At 40.7% G+C, this 27,637-nt stretch overlaps 1 protein-coding gene across 2 annotated transcripts in view; it reads right to left on the bottom strand.

Moving 5' to 3' along the window:
* Nucleotides 1-27,637, bottom strand: part of usp32 (ubiquitin specific peptidase 32) — a 259,887-nt gene that overhangs the window by 118,871 nt on the left and 113,379 nt on the right. For both annotated transcript variants that reach the window (XM_041197547.1, XM_041197548.1), the window contains exon 4: nt 23,949-24,067. In XM_041197547.1, coding sequence (XP_041053481.1) covers nt 23,949-24,067 — 119 coding nt within the window. The remainder of the gene's footprint in view (nt 1-23,948; nt 24,068-27,637) is intronic.

The following is a 27,637-nucleotide window of genomic DNA, read 5'->3' as shown; positions in this document are numbered from 1 at the left end:
GTAATTCCATTTTTTCCCTCCCTCGTTTTTTAAATAGTGGGGCTACATCTGCCACCCTCCAATCTGCCAGGACTGTTCCAGAATCTACAGAATTTTGCAAGATGACAACCAATGCTTCCAGTATTTCCATGGCTACCTCCTTTAGTGCCCTGGGATGAAGATTATCAGGCCCTGGGGATTTATCAGCTTTGAACCCCATTAATTTCTCCAGCACTGTTTATTTAGTAATACTAATTTCCTTCAATTCCTCCTTCTCACTAGGCCCTTGGTTCCCTACCATTTCTGGAAAGTTATCTGTCTTCCTCCGTGAAGACAAAACTAAAGTAGTTGTTTAATTGCTCTGCCATTTCCTTGTTCCATTATAAATTCTCACGTTTCAGACTTTAAGGGACCAACGTTCATCTTCACCAATCTTTTTCTTCTTACATACTTACTGGGCCAGTAATCCAGAGGCTTAGACTAATAATCCAGAGACGTGTTCAAATCCATCATGGCAATTGGGGAATATAAATTCAGTTAATTAAATAAATCTGGAAGCAGCAGCTAGAATCAGTATTGTGACCCAACTGGATCGCTAACGTCCTTTCGGGAAGGAAGTTTGCTATCCTTACCCAGACTGAACTATATGTGACTCCAGGCGCATAGTGATGAGCTTGATTCTTAACTGCCTTCTGAAAAGGCTTGGAAAACTACTCAGTTGTCATCACCATCTTCTCAAAGGGAAATGGGGATGGGCAACAACAGCTGGCCTTGCTCTTGATACCCAGATCCATGGAATGAATTTAAAAAAAATTCAAGCATGCACTGAAAAATGGAACTGATGTAATATGAAAAACAGCGTTAAGCAGCCATAGCTACCATGGTGCCGCACATGTTTTTAATGACTTGATCTGAAACTTGTGAAGCACATATAGCTTCACTTTAATAGTAATTTACACGGAAATATTGTTCAGGGTACAAAGTTTTATTCCATATACTTAGCTTTGAATCTCAGGTTCTGTAACTTGCACATTCCTTTTAACACTGGGCAGACCAATGTGGTTTGAAAAACGATTATTTAAACAATGTTTTCAACAGTTTTTAATGTTAAAGATATTTGATATAAAACATATTTGCAATATTAATAGAGATGTAAAACTAAATTTCTAAAATAGGCTTTTGTGGTGAATTCTCTTGAGAAAGTATAGGCAGGAGACCAATCTGGTAATTATTATGGCATTTGATTTTTTTTTTGATGCCATGAAAATAAATATAGCATCTGCTATCCTAATATCTGTGCGATACAATAAGAAAGCATGGCTTGCCAGGGAAACATACAAGATTTCAGTATGCTGCAGCAAAATCTTGTTGTTTAGGGGTGGGAGGTGGAGTGGCAGAGGGCAATCTGCAGTAGAAAACATGTCTTTCAGTAGAAGCTTAATCAAAAATCAATAATGGACTTGAGGTGACTCAATCCTTGAGCAGTGTGTTAGTGGGTGAAATAAAGATTAAATTCCTAAATATATTGTGCCAGGTTATAATTGGTTGAAGAGTTCTAAGGAATTTCAAGACCTTCATACAAGTGTGGATGATGGATTTCAAACAACTTCTGATAAATATTTATTGAAATTAGTTCATTTTGAATGGACCAAACACTTCAAAACTTCAAACTCAAACTAAAAGCTTAAATTGCATTAAACACATTTACTGTGCACGGATTTGCAAACAAAATAATTTAGACTGCACTATTAAAGCATGCTTAAATTTCTGAGGGTGTTGATAAAGCTAATTACCAATGGCTGGTGCAATACATTTAGATCAAGTTTATCTTAATTATGGTCCAAAAGTAAAGCTGGAAAAGTGAATGTGGCCAGTCAACAATATGCATAGAGAATAATCTTCACGAGACCACATACTTCAACCTTCTGAATTTTAGAAGCAGATACTTAGCACACACAGTGAATTTTAAAACTATTTGTCTAGACTAGCAAAGTGAATTTTATAGCTATAAAATTACTGTTTTAGAAATCTTCATTTTAAAGAAATTGACTTTCTACATGTGCTCTGTTGCCAGATGCACTGGCATACCAGGTAATTCAACAGTAGGCATTTTTTTTTAGCTTTCAAATCTTTCAGAGTTAGGTAAATTAAATGGTTATCTGCAATTCAATAACAAGGAATCTTGACTACAAAGTAAACCCTTTTGACAGGAATATTTTTGCACGTTTCCACCCCTCTGCCCCTCAACAATATTTGAGGATTCTTTTAAAGGGATATTTTGTTGTGCTATAAGAATTACATAACATGATTTGACTGTTATAGTAGTAGTAATAATATGAGAGCGCTAAGTCAAGTCAATTTTAAAAGCAAGTACATAACCAGATTTTAAAAAATACAAACAAATTCAAACTTGTATTTTAAGTAGACAGAAATAAACTGGACCCTTTGCCACCTCGTACTTAACATGAATTAACATTACTAAACCATGTTCAATGCCTCTGTTACTGCTTCTGCTTTGGTTGTGTCAGCATCGCAAACTAACATCCATATTCTGCCCACATTTATATGGTTAGCACCAGCAGAGATACAATGCATATCTTGGGAGAAACAAAACATGGATTGTCTACATTCCAATCCAGCCCAAAAAAGTATTGTGAATTTACTAGGTTCATACTTCTCTGCCACAATATTAGTAGTTTTTAGGTGTTTCTCTAATTGGAAGAAGAGCAGTGTCTAATGTGTTCAGTTTGAGATCTTACAACAAAAGCCCTTGACTATATCCTAATAACAGAAAATATTGTGGCCTGCAGTGTACCTGGTTGCTCCTGGACTTCAAATTCAACACGTTGGAGACAGAGGGGCAATGCATGTCACCACAGACTGGCACAATCACTAAGTGGGGCAGGATATATTTGGCTGAGCTTTGTACAATTGTAGTCGATGAAAAGGTGGGAGGTCAGAAAGGAAGACTTGAGATATCTAAAGATGGCAAGCGGGAACATGGGTTTCAACAGCAGAGTGGATGAGATGGGTCATGCTGTAGAAATGGATATAAACAGTCTTGGCAATGGATAGAATGCCATGTTTGAAGCTTAGCTCTGGAAACAGCATGCTAAAAACGTACATGGTTTGCTAATCCACACACCACATTTCTATCAGCATCTGAATATTGATGGATTTATCCATTGTGAGGTCATGCACAGCAAGATCTTGTATACCTGGAAATTAATATTCTGAAAAGTAATGTAGAGCAGGGTAGGGCTAGTGGAGACAAGTAATGGGGAAGAAGTAGTTAGGGAAATTAAACATAGCTGGTCACTGGACAACAAGAATAATGAAGTAGTAGTACTGGCTCTGAACCACCAAGAACTGGTGGCACTCCAGATCTTTACACGCAAACCTACCATATTTTCAACTTAGCAATATGAACTATATTTGAGTCACATCCCCAATATAACATTTCTCAGGATTCACTCATCTTGTCTGCAAAATTGAACATTCAAAACTGTAAAATACAACTTGTAACACATTCAAAAACCAGCAAGTTCCAATGCCACTTAATGTTGCTTCTAACCCAGTGGCTTCAAACATAGTGCAATGGTATTTCTTCACTATTATTTCTTTCTAATATAAAAAAGCATAATCGTTTTTTAAGAGGACAATTCAATATCACAAATGAATGCTTTTTAAAAATAAATACTTCATAATTACTAAAATAAAAGCAAAATATGGCACATGCTGGAGATTGGAAATAAAAACAAGTGCTGGTCTCAGCAGGTCTAGCAGCATTTGCGGAGGGAAACAGAGTTAATATGGAGTCCAATATGACTCTTCTTTGGAACAGTTAACGCTTCGGGTCAAATATGATTCTTCTTCAATTCTGAAGAATCATCATATTGGACTCGAAATGTTAACTCTGTTTCTCTCTCCACAGATGCTGCCAGGCCTGAGATTTTCCAGCATCTTGTGTTTATTTCATAATTGTGGTTCAATTTTAAATCAAGGTATATCAATTATGTGAGTGGAGGAAGAATATTTTGGATAGCAACAGAATATAATTCTATTATACTACTGCTCCTGCGACTTAAAGATTAGCTCAAATGATTTTTTTTGGATTCGTGAGCAACCAAATGGAAGGCAGTTTTACTCTGAACTTTAAAAGTTAAGGTGGAGCTGATGAAGAGGATCATGATCATAATTCAGTGCCTGATTCTGGCTCTGGAATTCTCAAGGTTATCCAAGTTCCTTTAGGATACCACAAAAAAAAAATCACAAGAATGGAGGCCTGGTCAATGCAGATATTAGACACACTGATGTATTTTCAGGTGAGATCCTTTTCTATTATGCATGATTAATTGCAGAACAACAGTGCTGAACATGACATGTGGTGACAGTTTGTTGTAAGATACAATCCAGACATCAGCTAAGCTGGGTTTCACGATAAAAATCTAAGGTGGCCTGCAGTCACCAAAGTTTTCTATGGTATCTTTAACCAATCCAAGTGTCAGCTATTCATCAAAGAAGGACTTGCATTTATAAAGCATTTTTCACAAATGCCAGTCACCCCAAAGGGCTGAACAGAATGAAAGACTTTTGAAGTGCAGTGTGTATTGCAATGTAGAAAACATGGCAGCTAATTTGTAAGCAGCAAGCTCCTACAAATAGCAATGTGATTATGACCTTATAATCTATTTTTGTGATATTGATTGAGGGATAATTGTTGGTCAGGAACAAAAAAATAACTTTTTTTTTGGAAAAGGTGTCATGGCATCCTTTACCCGAGGGGCCAGGTAGGATCGCAGTTTAATGTTTCATTTGAAAGATGGCATCTCTGATAGGTCAGTAATCCTTCAGTACTCAAATGTCAACCTTAATTTTTATGTTCAAGTCCTGGAGTGAGTTACAGATGACACCAAATAGAATTTAAATTAAATTTACATTCAATTTCTTTGAGATAGTTCTTGGCAGTGCTGAAGACAGTTTAATCGTTTATATCCATCTGGTCTTGCTGGGTATCGTTACTTGGATGCCTATCACAAAGTGATGATCCTTGCTCAAGTGATTTGAGAAGCGTCATGGCAGTGCCTGAATCCATGCATTTTGCAGGAGAGATTTGGGGAAGAGTGATCAGATTTTTTTTCGCTCCTGAGCTCAGGATGTGGAAGTTCCCTTCCTGCCAACCCTACTGAGATCACACAACTGGGCTCATTTTGAGGACTTTCCTGCTAGTAGCTTAGTTCCACATTTGACATTGATTTTCTAAGAACCCATATTGTCCTCATGAAGAAATGAACTGTTAGAATCTATGTAATGAAGTTAAACAAAAGAGTAATTTATTTATGCCTAATGAGCTCAATTGTTTTGAGGCATAACAACTTTTGCACTCAAATGCATCACTGCTTTTGCTTTCTATTTTCTTCTGTACTGGGTTATGCAAGATATTCTTTAGAACTTCCTCCTTCATAATTGGTTTATGGAGTAGTCAGGCACCAGGCAGGAAATAACTTATTGTAGACCTTGTGTACAATGGGCTTTGGCTGTCAGAATTTTCAAAAGGAATTAGATCAATTTGCTTTTTTTGTTACCTTTAGACTCAACCACTCCAATGCACTCTCCAATGGCCCCCACACTCCACTCCCCACAAATGTGAGACCCATCAAAAACCTTTCCGCCTGCACCCCAAACCTCAGCAAGTCCCATTGCTGTGTTGGCCATGCCACACCAATTGCCTGCCAAGCAGTACCCCAACTGCAAAATTCCCATCCCTGTCCCAAAATCAAGCATCAGGTTTCTGGTATGTAATATTTTCATTTCAACCTCAAATAGTGGATCAATAGCCAGTTAATCAATGCCCTCTTATTAATATACTTTAAGGGCAGCATTTCCACCCCCCCCAATGGGGGGGGTGGAAATGCGGGACTGGGCGGGGCCACCATTTTACGTGGGCGGGCCAATTAAGGCCCACCCAGCGTGACGTCTGCCAGGAAGTGCTGTGCGCTCCCTGTGCAGGTGTCGGGTGATGGTGGGGGGGGCGGGGGCGCACAGATCTCCCTGAGGCAAAGTGCTGCCTCGAAGGTCGGCTCCAATTTAAAACTTTCAATAAAGGTGATAAAATTTCCCTGCCATGTTCCCTCTTTTGACATTGTCACATGAGTTGGGACATGTCCATAACTTTTATTTAAACATTTAATTAAAATTTAAATACCGTCATGAAACCTCATCCCACCCGTGGATGAGGTTTCATGTTTTTTTCCGAAGCCCGCCTAGGCTCCCAGCCTGCTCGCCAACCACAAGGTTGGACGGGCAGGTCCATCAATCATGTTAATTAGTTTTTTAATGGCTGCGCGACTGCTGAACTGAAAATCTAAATGGCGCGGGTGATGCTGGGATGCAAGCCCAACATATCCCCTCGTCATTTTACGTGACGGCGAGCGGGCCACACTTCCTCTCATCAACCTGAAAAACCTACCCAAAGAGTTCTTGGGAAAGGAAGTGCAAAGAGAAATATAGAACATCCATGATCAGCAGCATCACATTTTATAATGGTGCATAGTTGATACAAATCTTAATGCAGGCTGGGAGATTCATGCCATTAAGCAGTATTAACAGGCATAATTCTTTGATTGGATATTCCAAATGACAGCCACACCAATGGAAATCCAAGTCCTATAGCTCTCAAATTTCTATTCAAAGTCGGGGTTGCAGGTCAGTGATACGCACTAGCACTCCCTACAAGCCCTGCCAGTGAATGTGCCAGTGGGGGTGTGAGAAAGTCACCCTACTCAGAGGGCAGCTTTCGCCGAATGAGCCTCAAGGAGCAAGTTCCAGACTCCTACTATCCCGTCAGTTCCAGGTGAAGGCTTGACCATCACTCACTAACTGCACTGATTCTGCATTTCAGCCATACCTTCATATGCGAGGGCTAAACTTTACCTCAGAGGAGGCTGCAATACAATGAAATAATTCAAACCAACAGTTCAGAGTTCAAAACATAGAGATAAAAACAAAAAAACTGCGGATGCTGGAAATCCAAAACAAAAACAAAAACAGAATTACCTGGAAAAACTCAGCAGCTCTGGCAGCATCGGCGGAGAAGAAAAGAGTTGACGTTTCGAGTCCTCATGACCGTTCGACAGAACTTGAAGTTCTGTCGAAGGGTCATGAGGACTCGAAACGTCAACACTTTTCTTCTCCGCCAATGCTGCCAGACCTGCTGAGTTTTTCCAGGTAATTCTGTTTTTGAGTTCAGAGTTCACTCTGATTATAAAAACTCTGATTATGATTGCCAATTGGATCAAGAATTTAAATGATCATGTAAACGCATTGGCGCACAAAAATTCTTAATGAAATGATAACATTTTATAAACTAATGAACTAATCATAGTCAATGATATGGACAGGTAAACTGAAACAGATGAAATGGCAAAAACGTCTCTATTATGGCACCAAAAGGTACATACCATTACACAAACACCAAAAATGTCAATGTTGCATGACATTGGACATAGGGAGGTGAGGCAGACATCTGTATTCAGGTGAAGGTGGTTTGCATGTTGTGGGATACAAGTAAACAGGATGTGCGTGTGCCTGTGGGTGGGTGGAGGCGTGCGAGTGCCTGTGGGTGGGTGGAGGCGTGCGAGTGCCTGTGGGTGGGTGGAGGCGTGCGAGTGCCTGTGGGTGGGTGGAGGCGTGCGAGTGCCTGTGGGTGGGTGGAGGCGTGCGAGTGCCTGTGGGTGGGTGGAGGCGCGCCTGCGTGCTTCTGGGTGGAGGCGCGCCTGCGCGCTTCTGGGTGGAGGCGCGCCTGCGCGCGCGTGGGTGGAGGCACGCCTGCGCGCGCGTGGGTGGAGGCGTGTGGGTGGTGTGCGCGCGTGGGGGTGGAGGTGTATCTGCGCTCGAGTGGGGGGGTGGAGGTGTGTCCGCGCGCGCGTGGGGGGGTGGAGGTGTGTCCGCGCGCGCGTGGGGCGTGGAGATGTGTCCGCGCGCGCGCCGGAGGTGGAGATGTGTCCGCGCGCGCGCCGGAGGTGGAGATGTGTCCGCGCGCGCGCGGGAGGTGGAGATGTGTCCGCGCGCGCGCGGGAGGTGGAGATGTGTCCGCGCCCGCGTGGGAGGTGGAGATGTGTCCGCGCCCGCGTGGGAGGTGGAGATGTGTCCGCGCGCGCGTGGAGGTGGATGTGCGCGCGTGCGTCTGCGCGTGTGTGTGTAATGAACATCTTTCTGACTGTTCAGCGTGGGGACTGATTTACTTTTGCCTGTAGAGTGGATAGTTTTCAAATAACTTTACTTTATGGATGTTGGCGGGAGAAGAGGTTATCAAAATCCTTTGTGGGGCTAATGGGAGCTGTCACAAATACTGCTTCGTGGTAGCTGATGGAATCTTCCATAAATGCTTAATAGGGTGGGGGCAACAATCATCTTTGATTAGAATGGAGTCGGGGAAGGGAGGGGAATTGTTTACTTTAGAGCAAAGAATTGTGCATTCACAGAAGGGATACAGTAATTATGGGATTTAATTTTTTTGAAATTCATCGTTTACATTTGCAGGCTTTCACATGGATTGCTTTCTATTATTGGCTGTTCTCCAACTGTTCCTGGGAGGGGGTATATATTTTCTGTGCGATGAAGTGCCATAGGATTGTTGAGGATTCAGTCTGGAATGGTCACATAATCTTAAGTGCTGCAATATTTAATTTGTCATGGAATTCTACAACCTGAAGGCAACAACATTTGCAATCTTGAGACTACTCACTTATTTTAAATGCTAAGATAAAAATACAAGAGAACATTTTTTAATATTTTACCTTTTTGAACACATAGACCAGTGCTGAACAAAACAAAATTGATATGACATAAATTCAACCAATGCTATTACAGAGACATATTTCACAAGAGGAATTATTCACCTTGACAGCGTAGAAAACATTGAAATTCCCCAGAATTTCCTCAGGGAAATCCCATACTTCACAACAAAAAGGAAAAAAATGAAGGTCATATAACACCAATAGCAGCTCTGCCACTTACATTTCCTAAGCCTTTCTAATTTCACTTTTTAAAAAAAAGTATTAGCTAATCAAATTATCAAGCATTTAAATTAATCACATTCTTGATGAACTATGATGCATAAAATAGGAACAGTAAACAACATTTAAAGTGACATGGAAAAAATCCTCAGTAAAAAATCCAGGGTGGAGATGAGGAGAAATCCTTTTACACAGCAAGCAATGAATTGACAGGCACTAATTGAAAGAGTGGCAGGAGATTCAATAATAGTTTTCAATAGGAAATTGGGTCCTATGTGAAAAAAAGAAAAATTTGCTGGGTCATAGGCGTATTTCAATAGCTTTTTCTAAGAGCTGGTATAGAAATAGTGGACCAAATGATCTCTGTCTGTGCTGTATGATTCTAACACAACTAGTGAAAAATTTAAGACCAACATTTTTATATCCTAGTTTTAACAAGATAGTCCTTTCAGCTACAGTAAAGGAAAGCTGTAGAGAGCTATTTAGCTCCAAAAGTATCACCTGCACAAAGGGTGAAGCAAAATCAAGTCATATGTAAAAACATTAGACACACATATGTTGCCTTGTCAATGAAACACCACCATTAAAGTGTCTTAGTTCTACACTAAACCATTCTTTCCCATTGCATTTTTGACTGATGTAACAAAAAGAATTTCTTGCATTAAATCCCTGGTAGGATGGATGCCAATGCTAGAGATGTTAAAATGACAGTTTAAGATAATGACAAAGGCATCAAAAACAATGTCCCACTGATTAGGTGAATGTTGGCATTTATTGAATCTTTTTCAAAAATATCAAGTTACTTTGAAACTGCATTTTGATTTTTGGCATCTGTCTTGTTCAAAGATCTTTAAAGCAGCAATTGTTAATTGTATATGTATTGTGTTTAATAGTATACATACATTAACTGGTGATTTACTTGAATTCCTTGAAAAAGACTAAAACCGTGGTTGTTGGGTGAGGAGGTGTATGCTTATAATGTGTAACTCTGTAAACAAACATAAAAGTGTGAAGATTGGCTCCAGTTCTATCCTTCAGTATCTGGTATTCTGAAGTATAATAGCTATCTCACCATCTAAAAAAATTAAATATGAACTGAATCGCATTTTGGAAAAAAAAATCACAGAATTATTAACCTTTACCAAATTTTGATACTTCCACTTATTTTTGCTTTAACAACAAATACAGATATCACTGGACACTTCACTTGGAGAAATTAGCCTGATAATTTTGCTCCTTTATACCAAATAGCATACTTTGTTCATCCTTATTTGAACTAAGTTAACAACTTTCCATATGAAGTTTAACTAGATCTAGTACTGTAACAATTTAAAGGTGTTTGTTCCTCCTTACTGAAGAAAGGTTAATATGCTTTGGAACAATCTTTAAAAAAAAACACCTGCTTCTATTCTACTCAAAAATGCATGAGGCTTGGAACTATTTTAGAAGATTCTAGCCTTATTTTCCCACCAGATAATGCCAAAGTCATGCTGTCCACAGGGCACAGGCTACATGCTAAGTCTTAAGATCCTCTATTTATGCTACACCCATATTTATGCCAAGATGCTGACTGCTGGTGCAACATTTGAATAAGATGCAAGTTAGTATATAATCCAGCTGCTGCCATGGCATGAACATCTTTGATACTGGTATTGATTGACAGCCTGAGGGACTCCCAGATTCATTTGGAACCTATTTTGATTGAAGTTCTTAATTGTGAAATACAGTGTTTATGTATTTTAATGTAATACTTTTAGTCATGGGATCCTATTACCCCAAGTTATTGAGCTGCTCTGCTAAACTTTTAAAACATTTGTTTTGGAATACATGGTATAAAGTGAGGTGTTCCAAAATACCTAATCTGCTAATCTACTTTATGCCTCTGTACAATCTCATCAGTAGTTTAACTGAACAACACTATCAATATGGTGTTTTGCTGCTGATTTTAAGAGTTTAGGGATACGTGGTGGGATCCTGTACACAAGTCAATGATTAATAAAAAGATCAACCTGTAATCCATTATCTCGGATACTTCACACAATGTTGGGGTTTGGGTCAAAGAACATCTTGCCAACTGAAAGCTGACCATTGGTCAAAAATAGTGAAATTAAGTCCAAATAGTAAAAGAAAAATGGGGTAAGGTTGATAAGAACTCTAAAAAGTACGTTATTCACTATTATTATACGTATACATGAACTGTGAATCATTAAGCCAATTCAATTGAAAACGTTCCTATTGTACCATTTCAACAATAACTTGCATCTTTGACATAGCATAATGTCCCAAGGTGCTTCACAGCAGGGAAATCAGACAAAAATATTCCTATACATAAATGCTAGATTATTCAGATATTTCAAGATTCACTGCAAAAATACAACACAAGTTTGTGTAAGATCTTGAAGATCTTGTCCTTAATTAATCAAGTAAAACTATTACTCACCACACGTGCTGTTGTCACCATTCTTCATATAATCCTCGAGTATTTTCTCATTTTAAGGGAAAGTTTTTATATCAAGCACATGCCCTTATTATCATGTCATGCCACAGATCCACAACGAGTATACCATCTAAACAACCTTGGCTTAGTGTATTGACTTGAGAAAGCAATGTGTGGAACAAGATCAGTCCAACTGTCAGAATACCTATATGTATGTACTTAAAAAAAAAACTGAGTATATATACTGTGAAGAAACCACTCCCTCTAAATGTGTCTACAGTGACCAAACTCACATGGGTTCATAAGTTGGTGGGGAAACCCCAGAAGAAAACCACACAAAAGAGGAAGCTAAAGTATCCGATGCATACGATTACAGCTGGCAGCCCACAAAATTCCTGTTACGTAGTCATGATCTGATGTCAGTTCTCTTTCCGGTCCTCGTCCCTCCTCCAAAGTGCCTTCTTAAACTGAAGTGAACCAAACTTACTGGGTAAAGTGATTTTCCTTCACATTCTGCATGACACAACACAATTACATACTCCATATTATGTCTTACAAAACATCAGTTTATAAAACGGACCAAAAAATGCACCCAAAACGTTGAAATAGAATTCTAAGTTCATTTATACACCATGTGAAAAGATACAGGCTAGATCTTTCAAAAAATAAAGATAATAAACAGATTTATCAAAACTCATTGCTAATTGGGTGCCCAGTTAGGAGGCCAGCTATCTCTGTGACAGGAGTCGGAAATGGAGACTTGTTTTCACTTAGTCTCTGCACACTTTCTCGCACCAAATATTCACTGAAAAAAACTTTCCACATGTGGAATGTGGACTTGAACATATTTTATCAAGCTTTAATTCCACAGTACAAGCAAAGCACTTGAGTTTAAAGGAATAAAGATTTCAATATTGTCATATTCGAGAGATCAGTCTAAATAAAATATGCTGTGCAAATGGAAGGCAAAACATTCTGATTGTCAGAGCATTACAATCCTTCCCTCTCCCAATATCTATGGACAAACCTTTCAGCAGGAGTTATGGATGGCAATTAGAAGCCTTTTTAAAATCTTTTCTTTAGCCTAAATGATACTTAGGTCCATTTTAACTTACTATTTTTCTTTACTTTTTCATGGGGATGTGAGCATTAATGGCAAGGCCAGCATTTGTTGCCCATCACCAATTGCCTTTGAGCTGAGTGGCTTGCTAGACCATTTCAGGGGACAGGTTAGAGTCAACAACATTGCAAAGGATCTGGTGTCACATGTAAGCCAGACCAGTTACAGATGGCAGATTTCCTTCCCTAGAGGACATCTGTGAATCAGATGAGGCTAGCTTTATATTCCAGATTAATTAAATTTAAATTCCACTTTCTACCATGGTGGGATTTGAACCCATGCCTCCCGAGCATTAGCCGAGGCCTCTGGATTACTAACTCAGTCACGTTACTACGTTACCATTTCCCTGTGATGACCTGGCTGAGCTAACATGAATCAACATAGATGAGCAATTAATCCTATGACGCTCAGCAATAATCTCAGAATCTCACAGTGAAGAGGCCCTTTGGCCCATCAAGTCTGCACCGACACCTGAGAAACACCTGACCTACCTACCTAATCCCAAGCACTTAGCCCATAGCCTTGAATGTTATGACATGCCAAGTGCTCATCCAGGTACTTTTTAAAGGATGTGAGGCAACCCGCCTCCACCACCCTCCCAGGCAGTGCATTCCAGATCGTCACCACTCTCTGGGTAAAAAAGTTTTTCCTCACATCCCCCTAAACCTCCTGCCCCTCGTGACTGACCCTTCAACTAAGGAGAACAGCTGCTCCCTATCCACCTTGTCCATGCCCCTCATAATCTTGTACACCTCGATCAGGTTGTACTTCAGTCTTCTCTGCTCCAACAAAAACAACCCAAGTCTATCCAACCTCTGTTCATAACTTAAATGTTTCATCCCAGGCAACATCCTGGTGAATTTCCTCTGCACCCCTTCTAGTGCAATCACATCCTTCCTATAATGTGGCGACCAGAACTGCACGCAGTACTCCAGCTGTGGGCTCAACAAGGTTTTTTCAACTCCAACATGACCTCCCTACTTTTGTAATCTCTGCCTCAATTGATAAAGGCAAGTGCCCCATATGCCTTTTTCACCACCCCACTAACATGCCCCTCCGTCTTCAGAGATCTATGGACACACACGCTAAGGTCCCTTTGTTCCTCAGAACTTCCCAGTGTCATGCCGTTCATTGAATACTTCCTTGTCAAATTACTCCTTCCAAAGTGCATCACTCACACTTTTCAGGGTTAAATTCCATCTGCCACTTATCTGCCTATTTGACCATCCCATCTATATCTTCCTGTAGCCCAAGACACACCACCTCACTGTTAACCACCCAGCCAATCTGTGTGTCATCTGCAAACTTACTATTTTTACCCCCCACATAGTCATCTATGTCGTTTACATAAATGACGAATAATAGGGGACCCATCACAGATCCCTGTGGTACGCCACTGGACACTGGCTTCCAGTTACTAAAGCAGCCTTCTGTCATCACCCTCTGTCTCTTACAGCTAAACCAATATCATCCCTCCATTCTTTTCAGCAGCAGAGCACTCTAGAAAATGTGGTAGGAAGACAACAATAGGGACAATGAAATGTGCAAGATAGGCAAATCGGGAAGTAGAATTGCTAATATACAAAAAGTGATAGGCAAATGTAAACCTACACATTTCATTACATGATCCATAATTAGGCTAATACATCCAAACATTGTTGCTGATATAAACCCTTGCCTTCCCAAATAGGCCTTTTGATGCAAAGTTTACCTTTTAGGAACAAATATAAAATAATTTTTATATATATTTAGGACATGTAAAGGCAGCACCAGCGGGGTACGCCTAAAATGATACATTGAAGGTAGATACCACTGCCACCTGAGAAAACTTTAAAAGGTTTTCTTCAAATACCGTTAGGTGTAAATTTTTGCTGAATTGCTCGTAGCATAAACTGTGATCTTTTATGTTTATAATTTCAATAGATGGAAAATCTTAGGTTAGTGTGCACTATTTTGTGATATGGCCTTCCAGCATATTTCCTGAGTGCATTAGCAGGAGGCTTAACCTATTGTAAATACAGCATGTTATGTCAGTATCATATTTGATACAAAAACATTTAATCAAGCCTTAAAATCACTAAACATCAACTTCAACACAAAACAGATTTAAAATTAAAACTAGATCAAATTTTCAATTGTTTTAACTTCTCCAAATACTAAACAAATGTCTATATTTTACCTTTTACTTCGATTGATCACCTCTTTTCAGATAAGCCCCCTGACAAAATACTAGCATCGTTTTGAAGAACTACTATTATTCTTGCATAAACTACCATACTCCTTCAAACTAGTTATGTCTCCATATTCAACATGAAATGAAGATGAATCTGATTATGATCTAGAATCCTCAATTATTTGGAACAATCTTGCCTAAAGTACTTAACTTTAACCAAAATAGACTGATCTACCAAGCACCACCTATAGTATTTGTGACATGGAGCTACCAACATAGATTTCCCAAAAATAGTTAAGTGAGCAGCCACAATACTGTCTTTGGAATTTGGAATTCTTTGTTTACAATAAGTGGGAAGTTTAAATTAATTCATTTTGCAAAGCCATGTGATTTATCTGGAAGGTGCTCATAAGTCGACCATTTTCAGGCAAATGTGTAAAGTTAATTTCTCTTTGAAATAATTGCCATTAAAAGGCCCTATATATAAGTTACTGACATGACAAACATGAAAAAGCAATTTCCAATTATCAGTAAGTCTGAGAGTAAAATTTAAGATCTTTATGAAAAGGCAAGGAGAGTTAGGGGACTTTTTTTTTTAAAAATGCACAAAAAGTTGTTAGAGGACATGGAATGCCCCAACAGATACAGTGGTGGAGGGAGAATCCATAATAGTTTTTAAAAAGGGAATGGATAACTACTTGAAAAATAAAAGGTAACGGCTACAGAGAAATGACTGGGATTTGGGACTAAGTGGCTAGCTCAAAGATCCAGCAGAAACAATTGTGGGTCCTTCTGTGCTGCAATGATTTTAAGTGATTCATCATCTTTTAGTTCATAATACCTGACTGCACAATTACACAGTGCCCGCCCTGCACAATTACATGGTGCGCGCCCTTACAAATGGCTGTACCAGTATCCTATCTATACATGCTAAAGGGTGGAACAATAAAGGCAAGTAGGCTTGGCACTCGGCACGTTACGCACAATGTTATTATGCTATTCTGAAACTAGCTTGGATGCAGATCAAAAAAGAATGAAGGTGGAACAATGCACCGACTCAAGTGATGACCCACTTTGACAGAGAGGGGACGTGATATATTATCTTATTTGTCAGTATTTGCCAAAGCCAGAGAAAGCATATCCAGTAACTCAAAGGTGTTGTAACAATTAAAATTGAGGTGATTGTTGAGAACTGGGTGGCACATGAGGTTTGAACATTATACCACAAGATCTACCATTTAGTTCAGGTTGTATCACCTGGCTGTGCTAGGAACATTACACAAAATAAATTTGCGTGGTTAAAACAAAACTCTAATAAGCATAATGCCCAGAAAACAAAAAATGCATGCATTTTTACTAAGCTACGCGAAAGGATGGCAGGTGTAAAAAAATTAGAAAAATTGGTGTAATGTGCGTAGTCCCAAAGTAAGAAATTAAAATCTCCCTTCACTCTCCTTCCACACAGCCCGAAACAGTTACTATGCTGCCTTAACAACAATTTCCTAAAACCATCTAGTAAAGCTCCACAACAAAAACAGAATTACCTGGAAAAACTCAGCAGGTCTGGCCGCATTGGTGGAGAGGAAAAGAGTTGATGTTTCGAGTCCTCATGACCCTTCAACACACCTTGACTCAACTCATTAAATGGGCAAATTAATTTGTACAAACCTAGGTACTGGAACCACAATGAATTAAATAGAGAGTGAGAAACCACATTTCTTTTACACAAAGGGTGGTATGTCCAGTTCTTTGCAGAATACTGATTTTGTTGAAATAGCATGATTAAACATAACGTAGAGAAGTTACTGCTTATACACCACATTCTTCTAAAGGCCCAAGAAAACCGAGATCAAACATGGTTATTAATTAATACTGACTTATGGGCCAATCCAACAAATACAAGGGACAATCTACATGAGGGTTCTCTGATCTTTGAGAGGTTATCATTTGAGTAACGAACAAGATCGTACTGCAAGAGATGCAATTTATAAGAAGCTGCCTCGTGTGATATGTTCCTTGTCTGAGTGTCTTTCAAGAAATATGGAGTGAAAAACACAAACTTTGCCTGTCTCTGAAGTAGAAAGGGAATCAACCAGAACACATTAGGTTGACAAATGCTGAAGTAGCATGTTAGTGCTAAGCAATCATCAATCCCTTTAGACAGAGATAAGTTGCTGCTAGTATTATCTGTCCCTCCGTCCCCATCCTGTCTTCCAATCCCAGCCCCAGCTGTGTATTCACTATACCCACTGACCTTCCCCTCTCCAACGCTGAATGTTCAGTGCTTAGCAAAGGACTTAGTTTCATACCCTTACGCCCTCATCTCAATGAATTTCGGGCTTGGCACGATGCTGAACTCTTCTTCCGCTGTCTTCGTCTCCGGGCTCACTTGTTTGGGCAGGAATCCTCTCCCCGTTCAACGGATCCTTTTACCCACCTCCAATATTCTCCCTCCACCTGGACCCCTCCCTCTGGATTCTTACCTTCTCTTGATCTTTTCATTGAGAACTGTCGGCGCAACATTCGTCGTCTCAATTTCTCTGCTCCTCTCACCCATTCTAATCTCTATCTCTCTGAACTTACTGCACTCCGTTCTCTCAGGTCCAACCCTGACATTGTCATCAAACCCGCTGACAAGGGTGGTACTGTTGTTGTCTGGCGCACTGACCTCTACCTCGTGGAGGCTGAGCGTCAACTTGCAGACACTTCCTCCTACCTCTCCCTGGACCATGACCTCACCACTGAACATCAAGCCATTGTTTCCAGGACTGTCAATGACCTCATCTCCTCTGGGGATCTTCCTCCCACAGCTTCCAACCTGATAGTCGCCCAACCTCGGACGGCCTGCTTCTACCTCCTACCCAAACTCCACAAACAGAACTGTCCTGGTAGACCGATCGTGTCAGCTTGCTCCTGCCCTACAGAACTAATTTCTCATTATCTTGACTCCCTTCTCTCTCCCCTTGTCCAGTCTCTTCCCACCTACATCTGTGATTCCTCTGACACCCTATGTCACATCGACAATTTCCAGTTCCCTGGCCCCAACTGCTTCCCCTTCACCATGGACGTCCAATCCCTCTACACCTCCATCCCCCACCAGGATGGTCTGAGGGCCCTTAGCTTCTTCCTCGATCAGAGGCCCGAACAATCCCCATCCACCATTACTCTCCTCCGTCTGGCTGAACTTGTTCTCACACTGAACAATTTCTCCTCCAACTCCTCTCACTTCCTCCAAATAAAAGGTGTGGCTATGGGTACCCGCATGGGCCCCAGCTATGCCTGTCTCTTTATGGGGTATGTGGAACATTCCTTGTTCCAGTCCTACTCCGGCCCCCTTCCACAGCTCTTTCTCCGGTACATCGATGATTACTTCGGTGCTGCTTCATGCTCTCGTCGGGACTTGGAAAAATTTATTAATTTTGCTTCCAATCTCCACCCCTCCATCATGTTCACGTGGTCCATCTCTGACATTTCCCTTCCCTTCCTTGACCTCTCTGTCTCAATCTCTGGTGATAGACTGTCCATCAATATCCATTACAAGCCTACCCACTCCCACAACTACCTCGACTACAGCTCCTCACACCCCGCTTCCTGTAAGGACTCCATCCCATTCTCTCAGTTCCTTCGCCTCCGTCACATCTGTTCCGATGATGCTACCTTCAAAAACAGTTCCTCTGACATGTCCTCCTTCTTCCTTAACGAAGGTTTTCCACCCACGGTCGTTGACAGGGCCCTCAACCGTGTCCGGCCCATCTCCCGCGCATCCGCTCTCACGCCTTCTCCTCCCTCCCAGAAACATGATAGGGTCCCCCTTGTCCTCACTTATCACCCCACCAGCCTCCGCATTCAAAGGATCATCCTCCGCCAATTCCGCTAACTCCAGCATGATGCCACCACCAAACACATCTTCCCTTCACCCCCGTCGGCATTCCGTAGGGATCGTTCCCTCCGGGACACCCTTGTCCATTCCTCCATCACCCCCTACTCCTCAGCCCCCACCTATGGCACCTCCCCATGCCCACGCAAAAGATGTAACACCTGCCCCTTCACTTCCTCTCTCCTCACCGACCAAGGGCCCAAACACTCCTTTCAAGTGAAGCAGTATTTCACTTGCATTTCCCCCAACTTAGTCTACTGTATTCGTTGCTCCCAATGCAGTCTCCTCTACATTGGAGAGACCAAACGTAAACTGGGCGACCGCTTTGCAGAACACCTGCGGTCTGTCCGCAAGAATGACCCAAACCTCCCTGTGGCTTGCCATTTTAACACTCCACCCGGCTCTCTTGCCCACATGTCTGTCCTTGGCCTGCTGCATTGTTCCAGTGAAGCCCAATGGAAACTGGAGGAACAGCACCTCATCTTCCGACTAGTCACTTTACAGCCTTCCGGACTGAATATTGAATTCAACAACTTTAGGTCTTGAGCTCCCTCCTCCATCCCCACCCCCTTTCTGTTTCTTTCCCCTTCCTTTTGTTTTTTTTCCAATAATTTATGTAGATTTTTCTTTTCCCACCTATTTCCATTATTTTTAAATCTTTTATGCTCCCCCACCCCCACTAGAGCTATACCTTGAGTGCCCTACCATCCATTCTTAATTAGCACATTCGTTTAGATATCACCAACTTGAACTCCTGTGTTCTTTTGTCTGTGACATCTTTTAATGATCTGCTCCTATCCTAACACCACCCTCCCCTCCCCTTAAACCAGCTTATATTTCCCTCTCCTTGTAAAGAAAGATCAGTTCTGTTGAAGGGTCATGAGAACTCGAAACGTCAACTCTTTTCTTCTCCGCCGATACTGCCAGACCTGCTGAGTTTTTCCAGGTAATTCTGTTTTTGTTTTGGATTTCCAGCATCTGCAGTTTTTTGTTTTTATGCTAGTATTATCTTTACTGCAGAAGATGAAGATGGGAATCCTCCAGTCTGTGTTTACATCTTGCATTTCAAATTGTTTTACTTTTCTTATCCATGCAGTACTGGCAAAATGTAAATCTTTTTAGGACACTAAGGCTCTTTTAAAATTGACCTCTTTCAAGCAGCTTTTAATCATCCCTACTGGTAGCCCCTTCTTTGGCTTAGTGTTGATATTTCCCTGATTATGCTTTTATGATGTGCCTTAGGGCATTTTCCAAGTTAGTATGTTATATAAATGAAACTTGTTCTACCTGCACCAAATTCCAATTGACTTCCATTACCAATTACAAGGATATGATATTTTTCAAAAACAGAATTACCTGGAAAAACTCAGGAGGTCTGGCAGCATCGGCGGAGAAGAAAAGAGTTGACGTTTCGAGTCCTCATGACCCTTCGACAGAACTTGAGTTCGAGTCCAAGAAAGAGTTGAAATATAAGCTGGTTTAAGGTGTGTGTGTGGGGGGCGGAGAGAGAGAGAGAGAGAGAGAGAGGTGGAGTGGGGGTGTGGTTGTAGGGACAAACAAGCAGTGATAGAAGCAGATCATCAAAAGATGTCAACAACAATAAAACAAAAGAACACATAGGTGTTAAAGTTAAAGTTGGTGATATTATCGAAACGAATGTGCTAATTAAGAATGGATGGTAGGGCACTCAAGGTATAGCTCTAGTGGGGGTGGGGAGAGCATAAAAGATGTAAAAAAAAAATAAAATAAATAAATAATTTTTTTTTTCTTTTTCTCTTTTTATAATGGAAATAGGTGGGAAAAGGAAAATCTATATAATTTATTGGAAAAAAAGAAAACGAAGGGGGAAACAGAAAGGGGGTGGGGTGGGGGAGGGAGCTCACGACCTAAAGTTGTTGAATTCAATATTCAGTCCGGATGGCTGTAAAGTGCCTAGTCAGAAGATGAGGTGTTGTTCCTCCAATTTGCGTTGGGCTTCACTGGAACAATGCAGCTATACCTTGAGTGCCCTACCATCCATTCTTAATTAGCACATTCGTTTAGATAATATCACCAACTTTAACTTTAACACCTATGTGTTCTTTTGTTTTATTGTTGTTGACATCTTTTGATGATCTGCTTCTATCACTGCTTGTTTGTCCCTACAACCACACCCCCACTCCATCTCTCTCTCTCTCTCCGCCCCCCACACACACACCTTAAGCCAGCTTATATTTCAACTCTTTCTTGGACTCGAACTCAAGTTCTGTCGAAGGGTCATGAGGACTCGAAATGTCAACTCTTTTCTTCTCCGCCGATGCTGCCAGACCTGCTGAGTTTTTCCAGGTAATTCTGTTTTTGTTTTTGTTTTGGATTTCCAGCATCCGCAGTTTTTTTGTTTTTATGATATTTTTCAGCTGTATATGCAATTCCATTTCCCATTTCCTGTCTAGCTTATTAACATTTAAAAAGTTTAATTCCCACTTTGTCCCTTGGTAAGCACTTGCAAACACATCCTCTCTAGGCAGAGGCAGAATATATGAGCTCTGTGCTTTACCATGGCAGTCCTCAATGCCACTTTGCAATCACCAAGCTGGTGCTACAATTCAAACAAAACAATTTAGACCCCTTCCAAACATAAGTGAAAATATTAGATACAAAGCTATCTTCATGAAAAGCAAACTGAAAACTTTTTCAATCACAGAAAGCAACTCAAGCCTAACACAGCCCTTAAATCCAAAGGTATTTGCCACTGAGCCACTAGCCTGTCAACTGTAACTTATTTCAGCAGCCAGAAATTCTCAAATTTTGACACAGTAAGTTCAATCCTACTTGGAACTAACATTCTGATAAAGGATTAAGCATTAAATCAGCACTCAACCCTCAAATAGGGGTGGCAATTATTTATTACTCTGTTGTATTTGCACATTGCCCTTGCAGAATTATGCAAACTACAGCACGGATGAGGCTATTTGCTCCATTACATCTTTTCAGAGATTAGGTCTTCAAACTCTAATGCGTATCAGCATTGATTGTGAATTGTTTAAGCCTCAAACCTATTTTCAAAAGATGGCGCATTTGTTTTATTAATATTGCATATATTTTGTATTATGTGATGAATATAGTGACCCCAATAGTCATGTTTGGTGAGCGTTGAAATCAATATCTCCATTTTCATCAGGACAACCTGCGGAGGCCTTGCTGCTCTAATCCTATTATTCTAATTACTCTAATCCTATTATTCCACTCTTTCTACATTTTTAAAAAATTGGAACGAATATTAAATGGGGATTATACAATGCACTCAATTCGATATCGAACTGGAAAACTTTTAGTCTCGGGTGATCTCCATGCCATGTGCTCCTTTATCCAAATGCACTGCCACACCCATTCTATTTTACAGGCAGCTACTGCTTTAGAGAAAATGGAAGCTCTGATTAAAGCTTGAAGCTGTTGAAGTCGACGTTAAGGCAAGGTGTCTGCAGAGTGCTCAAAGAGGTGCTGTTCCTCAAGCTTATGTTGAGCTTTACTGAAACAGTGCAGAAGGCCAAGAATAAATAGAATGGGAGTTGGAGAGAGAATAAAAGTGGCCAATAAAAAGGAGCATTGTCAGCATAACATACAGGATACTTGGGAGGTTGGAAAAAATACAGGGGAATCAAGAAATAACAGAAATGGATACTAGGAGGGGACCCGATTGTGATTGGAACAACGAATGTCCAACATATCCAACACAAAGGCCAGGATTTTCCAGACCCGTTGTGACTGGGACCCACCGCAGGTGAGGTGGCGTCCCAGCCAGAAGTCCATTGACTTGCGGCAGGACCATAAGATCACAGCGGCTGGTGGGTGCGGAAAATCCTGCCGAAAGACAGATAAGGGTAGGACCACACTGCAACATCTTATATCTAGAAAAAGTGCGGAGTCAAGGGAAAAGTTTTTCTATGTAAGGAAAAGGTCAGCTAGATGGAACATCAGTGATAGTGTTTGGAGACATTTCAAAGCAGCAGCAAGGCCTCCGCAGGTTGTCCTGATGAAAATGGAGATATTGATTTCAACGCTCACCAAACATGACTATTGGGGTCACTATATTCATCACATAATACAAAATATATGCAATATTAATAAAACAAATGCGCCATCTTTTGAAAATAGGTTTGAGGCTTAAACAATTCACAATCAATGCTGATACGCTCACTACCAGTGCCAGAAGAACAGCTTCAAAAGGGTTTTGCCATCTAACGGTTCTGCAAAAGCAAACCTCCTGTATATACTTTCAAGGGGCAGTGACACGCTGTTAACTGAAGTGTATTTACCCAAAAAGACGTTCTGCCTATCACAAATGAGTGATATGATATATGCATTTCAGTGCCAGTGTGATGCTAGGTAGGTAGGCTGCACGTCCCAAAGACTGGCAGATCGTATCAAACAGCATGTCCCAGCCGTTGTTCGCAATGGGCAGGGTACAGACTGTACCCAACCAGTTTGTGCTTGCAGAACTCAAAACAGAGTGTCCAACGTTAGATGTGATTCCATGATTGGACAACATTTGCTAAAAATCCTCAATGTGCTAAGGATTACAATGTCAACCAATTTAAGATGGTCAGTTGGGCTCGCAATGTGTCACATTAGTGTGTACTGGAAGCTATGTATATTAATATACAGGGCCCTGTTCTTTGCAGACAAAGAACATGTACATACATTGCACCTGTTTCAGCTAAACAAAATAAATGACAGCCATTCATTGACTCATTCCTCAGGGCAATGCCTTGGCCAAATTAGAGCGAGCAAGGCGAGTGAAGAAACCAATGCAACCAATGTCATGTTCTCAATATAAAGATCCAAGGAAGAGCAGGAGGCCAGAGGGTGGGGCTCAAATGGAACAGGAGTCCTGAAGACAGAAGTATCTGATGCGCAGGGGAATCCTGCTGGCCAATAAAGTGGGTGCAGAGGCAAAAATGGCAAAGCAAAGCAGATTCCTGGGCCACAAGAGCATGTGCTACTTCTCTAGGTTTTCACAATTCCCCGATTTGATTCCACTAATCATGCGTTTTCTGGCTCTCATCATTCCTCCTTTTGTCTTACACCAAGTTAGTTAAACCATCACCTGCTCTCCACCTAATCACTGCATTCTTTTGTTTATTTTTTGTGTTCTCTCTTTCCCTTACTCTGTTCCTTTTTAGGAGCTGTTCATGTGTCATATTTTATGATAAAATGTCATAGCTGAAACATTAACTTGTCAATCCTTTACACAGAAAATGTGAAATGCACTGATCTATTTTTGTTCTAGATTTCCTGCATCTGCAGCATTATTTGCCTTGAATAGTTGGATTAATAGGTATGTAAACAAAGTGTCAAACCCCTACCTCGACAAAGCACTTCTTAACTCCCAGTTGAACCTCACCATCACAGGCCCGTAACATGGTTTCCATCTCCTCTCGCACGACATAGCTCCCAGATTCATTAGCAAAGAGGTTAAAAATATCTGTAAAAGAATTAAATACAAGTTAAAATGCAATTCATAATTGTAATATTTTGATGAAAGTAGGGACTGGTTTCTGTAAATTGTAAATTATGTTCCCATTTTCATTTCTCCCTCAAATTAAGAACGTCCTTACATCCAGAGTCAGGAAAATGAGAAGGCTAATCTGTAGCAATTGTCACAGATACTAATGTCATCAACTAGTCAATCCAGGTGGGTCTGTTTGAGGAATACAAGCTGCTTCCTCCTAGTGCTCTAAATGTTTGTCAAGGACACCAATAATCTTCCATTACTTTATCATTTTATTTAAATGGCCGTGAGCAGTGTCGTTAACTTTGAACAGAAACAGCAATTGTGATACATGAGAGATATTTGGATCTTTTGTCAGTTTGAGTGTTCTATGGTCAGTATTTTTTTTTTTACATAATTACAGCCAAATTAGGTTACACTGTTAATCTGTTGGATTCTTTGAACAAAATAGGAATTTGTCGTCATACAACTGGGGAAAAACAACCTTCCTGAACTCTGCGATATTAAAAGCCTCATTCCATTATACAGCTTGGTTTCTATCTGGAGGAGATAGCATTAAGACCCCACACAACACATAAATAAGTTTCTGGTATCCCATAGCTTTATTAGGTTAGAAAAAAATAACTGATCCAGATATGAAAATAAAGTTGCCATTTATTCAAATAATTAGGAAAATCATAGTTATTAGACACTATCTTCCTCACTTACTGCATCTCCACATACAAATATAAAGCCAGAATTGCAGAAGTTCACAATTAAGAAATCTAGTCAGCCAATTGTGTCTGTAACAGTTCTTTGATGGAGTAATCCAAGATGATCTCCACAGCTCCTCTCTTCCCAGTTTTGCATTTTTCTTCCTTCAAATATTTATCCATTTTTTCTTTAAAACAAACAACTGCCCATAGTTCAGCCACTTTTTGGGGCAAAGTATTTCATACTCATAACATTCTGCATAAAGAAATATCGCTTCAAGTCTCTCCTCACTTGCAGGGATCATTTAAAATTGTTGATCTCTTGATACCGCCTTTCAAATCAGTGAAAATAGTCTTTCGCTATTCATGCTATCAATACGCTGTAAAAAACGTATGCTTTTTCCATTGTCTCCTCTTTAATTGCTCCTGTGGATATAAGTCCAACATCTCAAGTCGCCCTTAAAATAAACTATAATTTTCAAATCCTGGCATTTTCTGTTGAATCTATGCTGAGCACTTTAAATGGCTATCATTTCCTTTCTTTAACAGGATGCCCAAAACTTCAGAGTCTACGGCCTAACCAATGTTTTATACAAATTTTTTAGTACTTCTTTACTCATTTACTGCATGCCCATATTTAGACAATCACATTCTTTTGGCCATTTTACCTATCTACCTGCCATCACACTTGTAATGCAGAAATGGATTGGCGAGGCTGCCAACCAGGTACTTAAAAGTCCCAAGCTCTCATGTGAAGGAAGTATGCAAACTGCAATCTTACAAATAGCCTCAATGATAGCTATACATCCTGATCTAATAAATAGCTATTGGAAGTGTAAAATGAGTTGTAAGCGGCCAAAAGAGCAAAGTTTAGCCTCAGCTGGAGTTCAGCCCTGTGATGTCAGAGAAAATGATTTTTCTTCCTGAAATTACCACATTAGGGGAGTGAGCAGAGGCAGTTTGATTCTTACAACTACAAAAGCAAAGTTCTGGGGATGCTGGAAATCTGAAATAAAAGCAGAAATGGTGGAAACATCCAGCGGCTCAGGCAGCATCTGTAGAGAGAGTAACAGTAAATGTTTCAGGTTGGTGACCTTTAATGAGTGGGAAATTTAGAAACCCAATAGATTTTGAGCAAATGAAAGAGGGAGAGGGTGGGAAAAGAACAGAAAGGAAAGTCTGTGATAGGTTGGAAGGCAGGAGAGATTAGATCATAAAAGAGTTGGTGGTGCAAGGTGAAAAAGCATTGTAGTGGAACAAATAAAGAAACAACAGATTTGTAGAGATGTGAAAAATGAGAGTAAAGCCAAAACCTGAAAGGAAAAGGGAAACAAAATAGGCACAGAGGTTACGGTCTGAAATTGATTAATTCATTTGAGAGTCCCAAAGGCCATAAAGTTCCTAATCAAAAGATGAAGCGCTGTTCCTCGAGCTTACGTTGAGCTTCATTGGGGCACTGCAGGAGGCCAAAGGCAGGGAGGTCAGTACAAGAGCAAGGTGACCAGAAATGCATGGTCATGCTTGTAGACTGAATGGGTGTACCACAAAATGGTCACCCAAAATGCATTTGGTCTTCCCAACGGAATGCAGATTGCAGTGTGATCACTAAATAAAGAAAACTAAATTGAAAGAAAGTACACGTAAATCGCTGTTTCACTTGGAACAAGTGCTTGGAGTCTTGGGCACTGAGGAGAGAAGTGATGAAAGTTTGGGGGGCGGGGGAGGTGGGGGGGGGTGACGGTGTGCATGCTGCATCTCCTATACTTGCATAGGAAGGTACTCAGGGAAGTGGGGGCAATCTCAAGGGTAATTCAGAAGTGGACCAGGGTGTCATGGAGCAATTAGTCCCTTCAGGATGCTGAAAGGAGAGGGGAGGGATGCCACTTTGGTAGGAAAAACAGAATGGCACAGTATTATTTAAATTGTGATAGAATGGAAAATGTTGATGTACAAAGGGACCTGGGTGTCCTTGTACATCTATCACTGAAAGCAAGCATGCAGGTGCAGCAGGCAGTTAAGGCGGCAAATAGTATACTGGTCTTCATTGCAAGATGACTGGAGTACAGGAGCAAGGTTGTCTTACTGCAGCTATACAGGGCCTTGGTGAGACCACACCTGGAGTAGTGTACGCAGTTTTGGCCTTCTTACCTAAGAAGGGATATACTTGTCATAGAGGGAGTGGAGCGAAGGTTCACCAGACTGATTGCTGGGATGGCAAGATTGTCATGTGAAGAGAGATTGGGCCAACTAGGCCTGTATTCATTGGAGTTTAGAAGAGGAGGAGGGGATCTCACAGAAACATAAAATTTTGACAGGGATGGACAGACTGGATGCAGGGACGATGATTCCTCTGGCTGGAAGGTCTAGAACAAGGGGTCAAAATCTCTGGATAGGGGATAGGCCATTTAGGACTGAGATGAGGAGAAACTTCTTCACTTGGGGGCGGTGAACCTGTGGAATTCTCTACCACATCGGGCTGTGGAGGCCAAGTCATTGAATATATTTGAGGAGGAAATAGATAGATTTCTAGACTTTAAAGACATCAAGGGGTATGGAGAGAGAGTGGGAGAATGGCATTGAGATCAGCCATGATCATATTGAATAGCGCAGCAGGCTCAAAGGGCTGAATGGCCTACTCCTGCTTCTACTTTCTATGTCCCAGCAAGCTGGAGTTGGTGGAAATGGCAGAGGGCATTTTTTTTCTTCCTTTCAGGTACAAAAGATCACAAGCTTCAACAACTCATGGGTACAAATGTCCCTCCTGACCTTTCAACAATTTTACTTCTCTCTAACTCCAATTCCTTCGAATAATCTTAACCCTGGCCATGTATTCCCAATACGCTATGACTTT

The sequence above is a fragment of the Carcharodon carcharias genome, chromosome 10, assembly GCF_017639515.1.
Source record: "Carcharodon carcharias isolate sCarCar2 chromosome 10, sCarCar2.pri, whole genome shotgun sequence".
NCBI classification, from domain to species: Eukaryota; Metazoa; Chordata; class Chondrichthyes; order Lamniformes; family Lamnidae; genus Carcharodon; species Carcharodon carcharias.
This window is presented reverse-complemented; position numbering and strand designations above follow the sequence as displayed.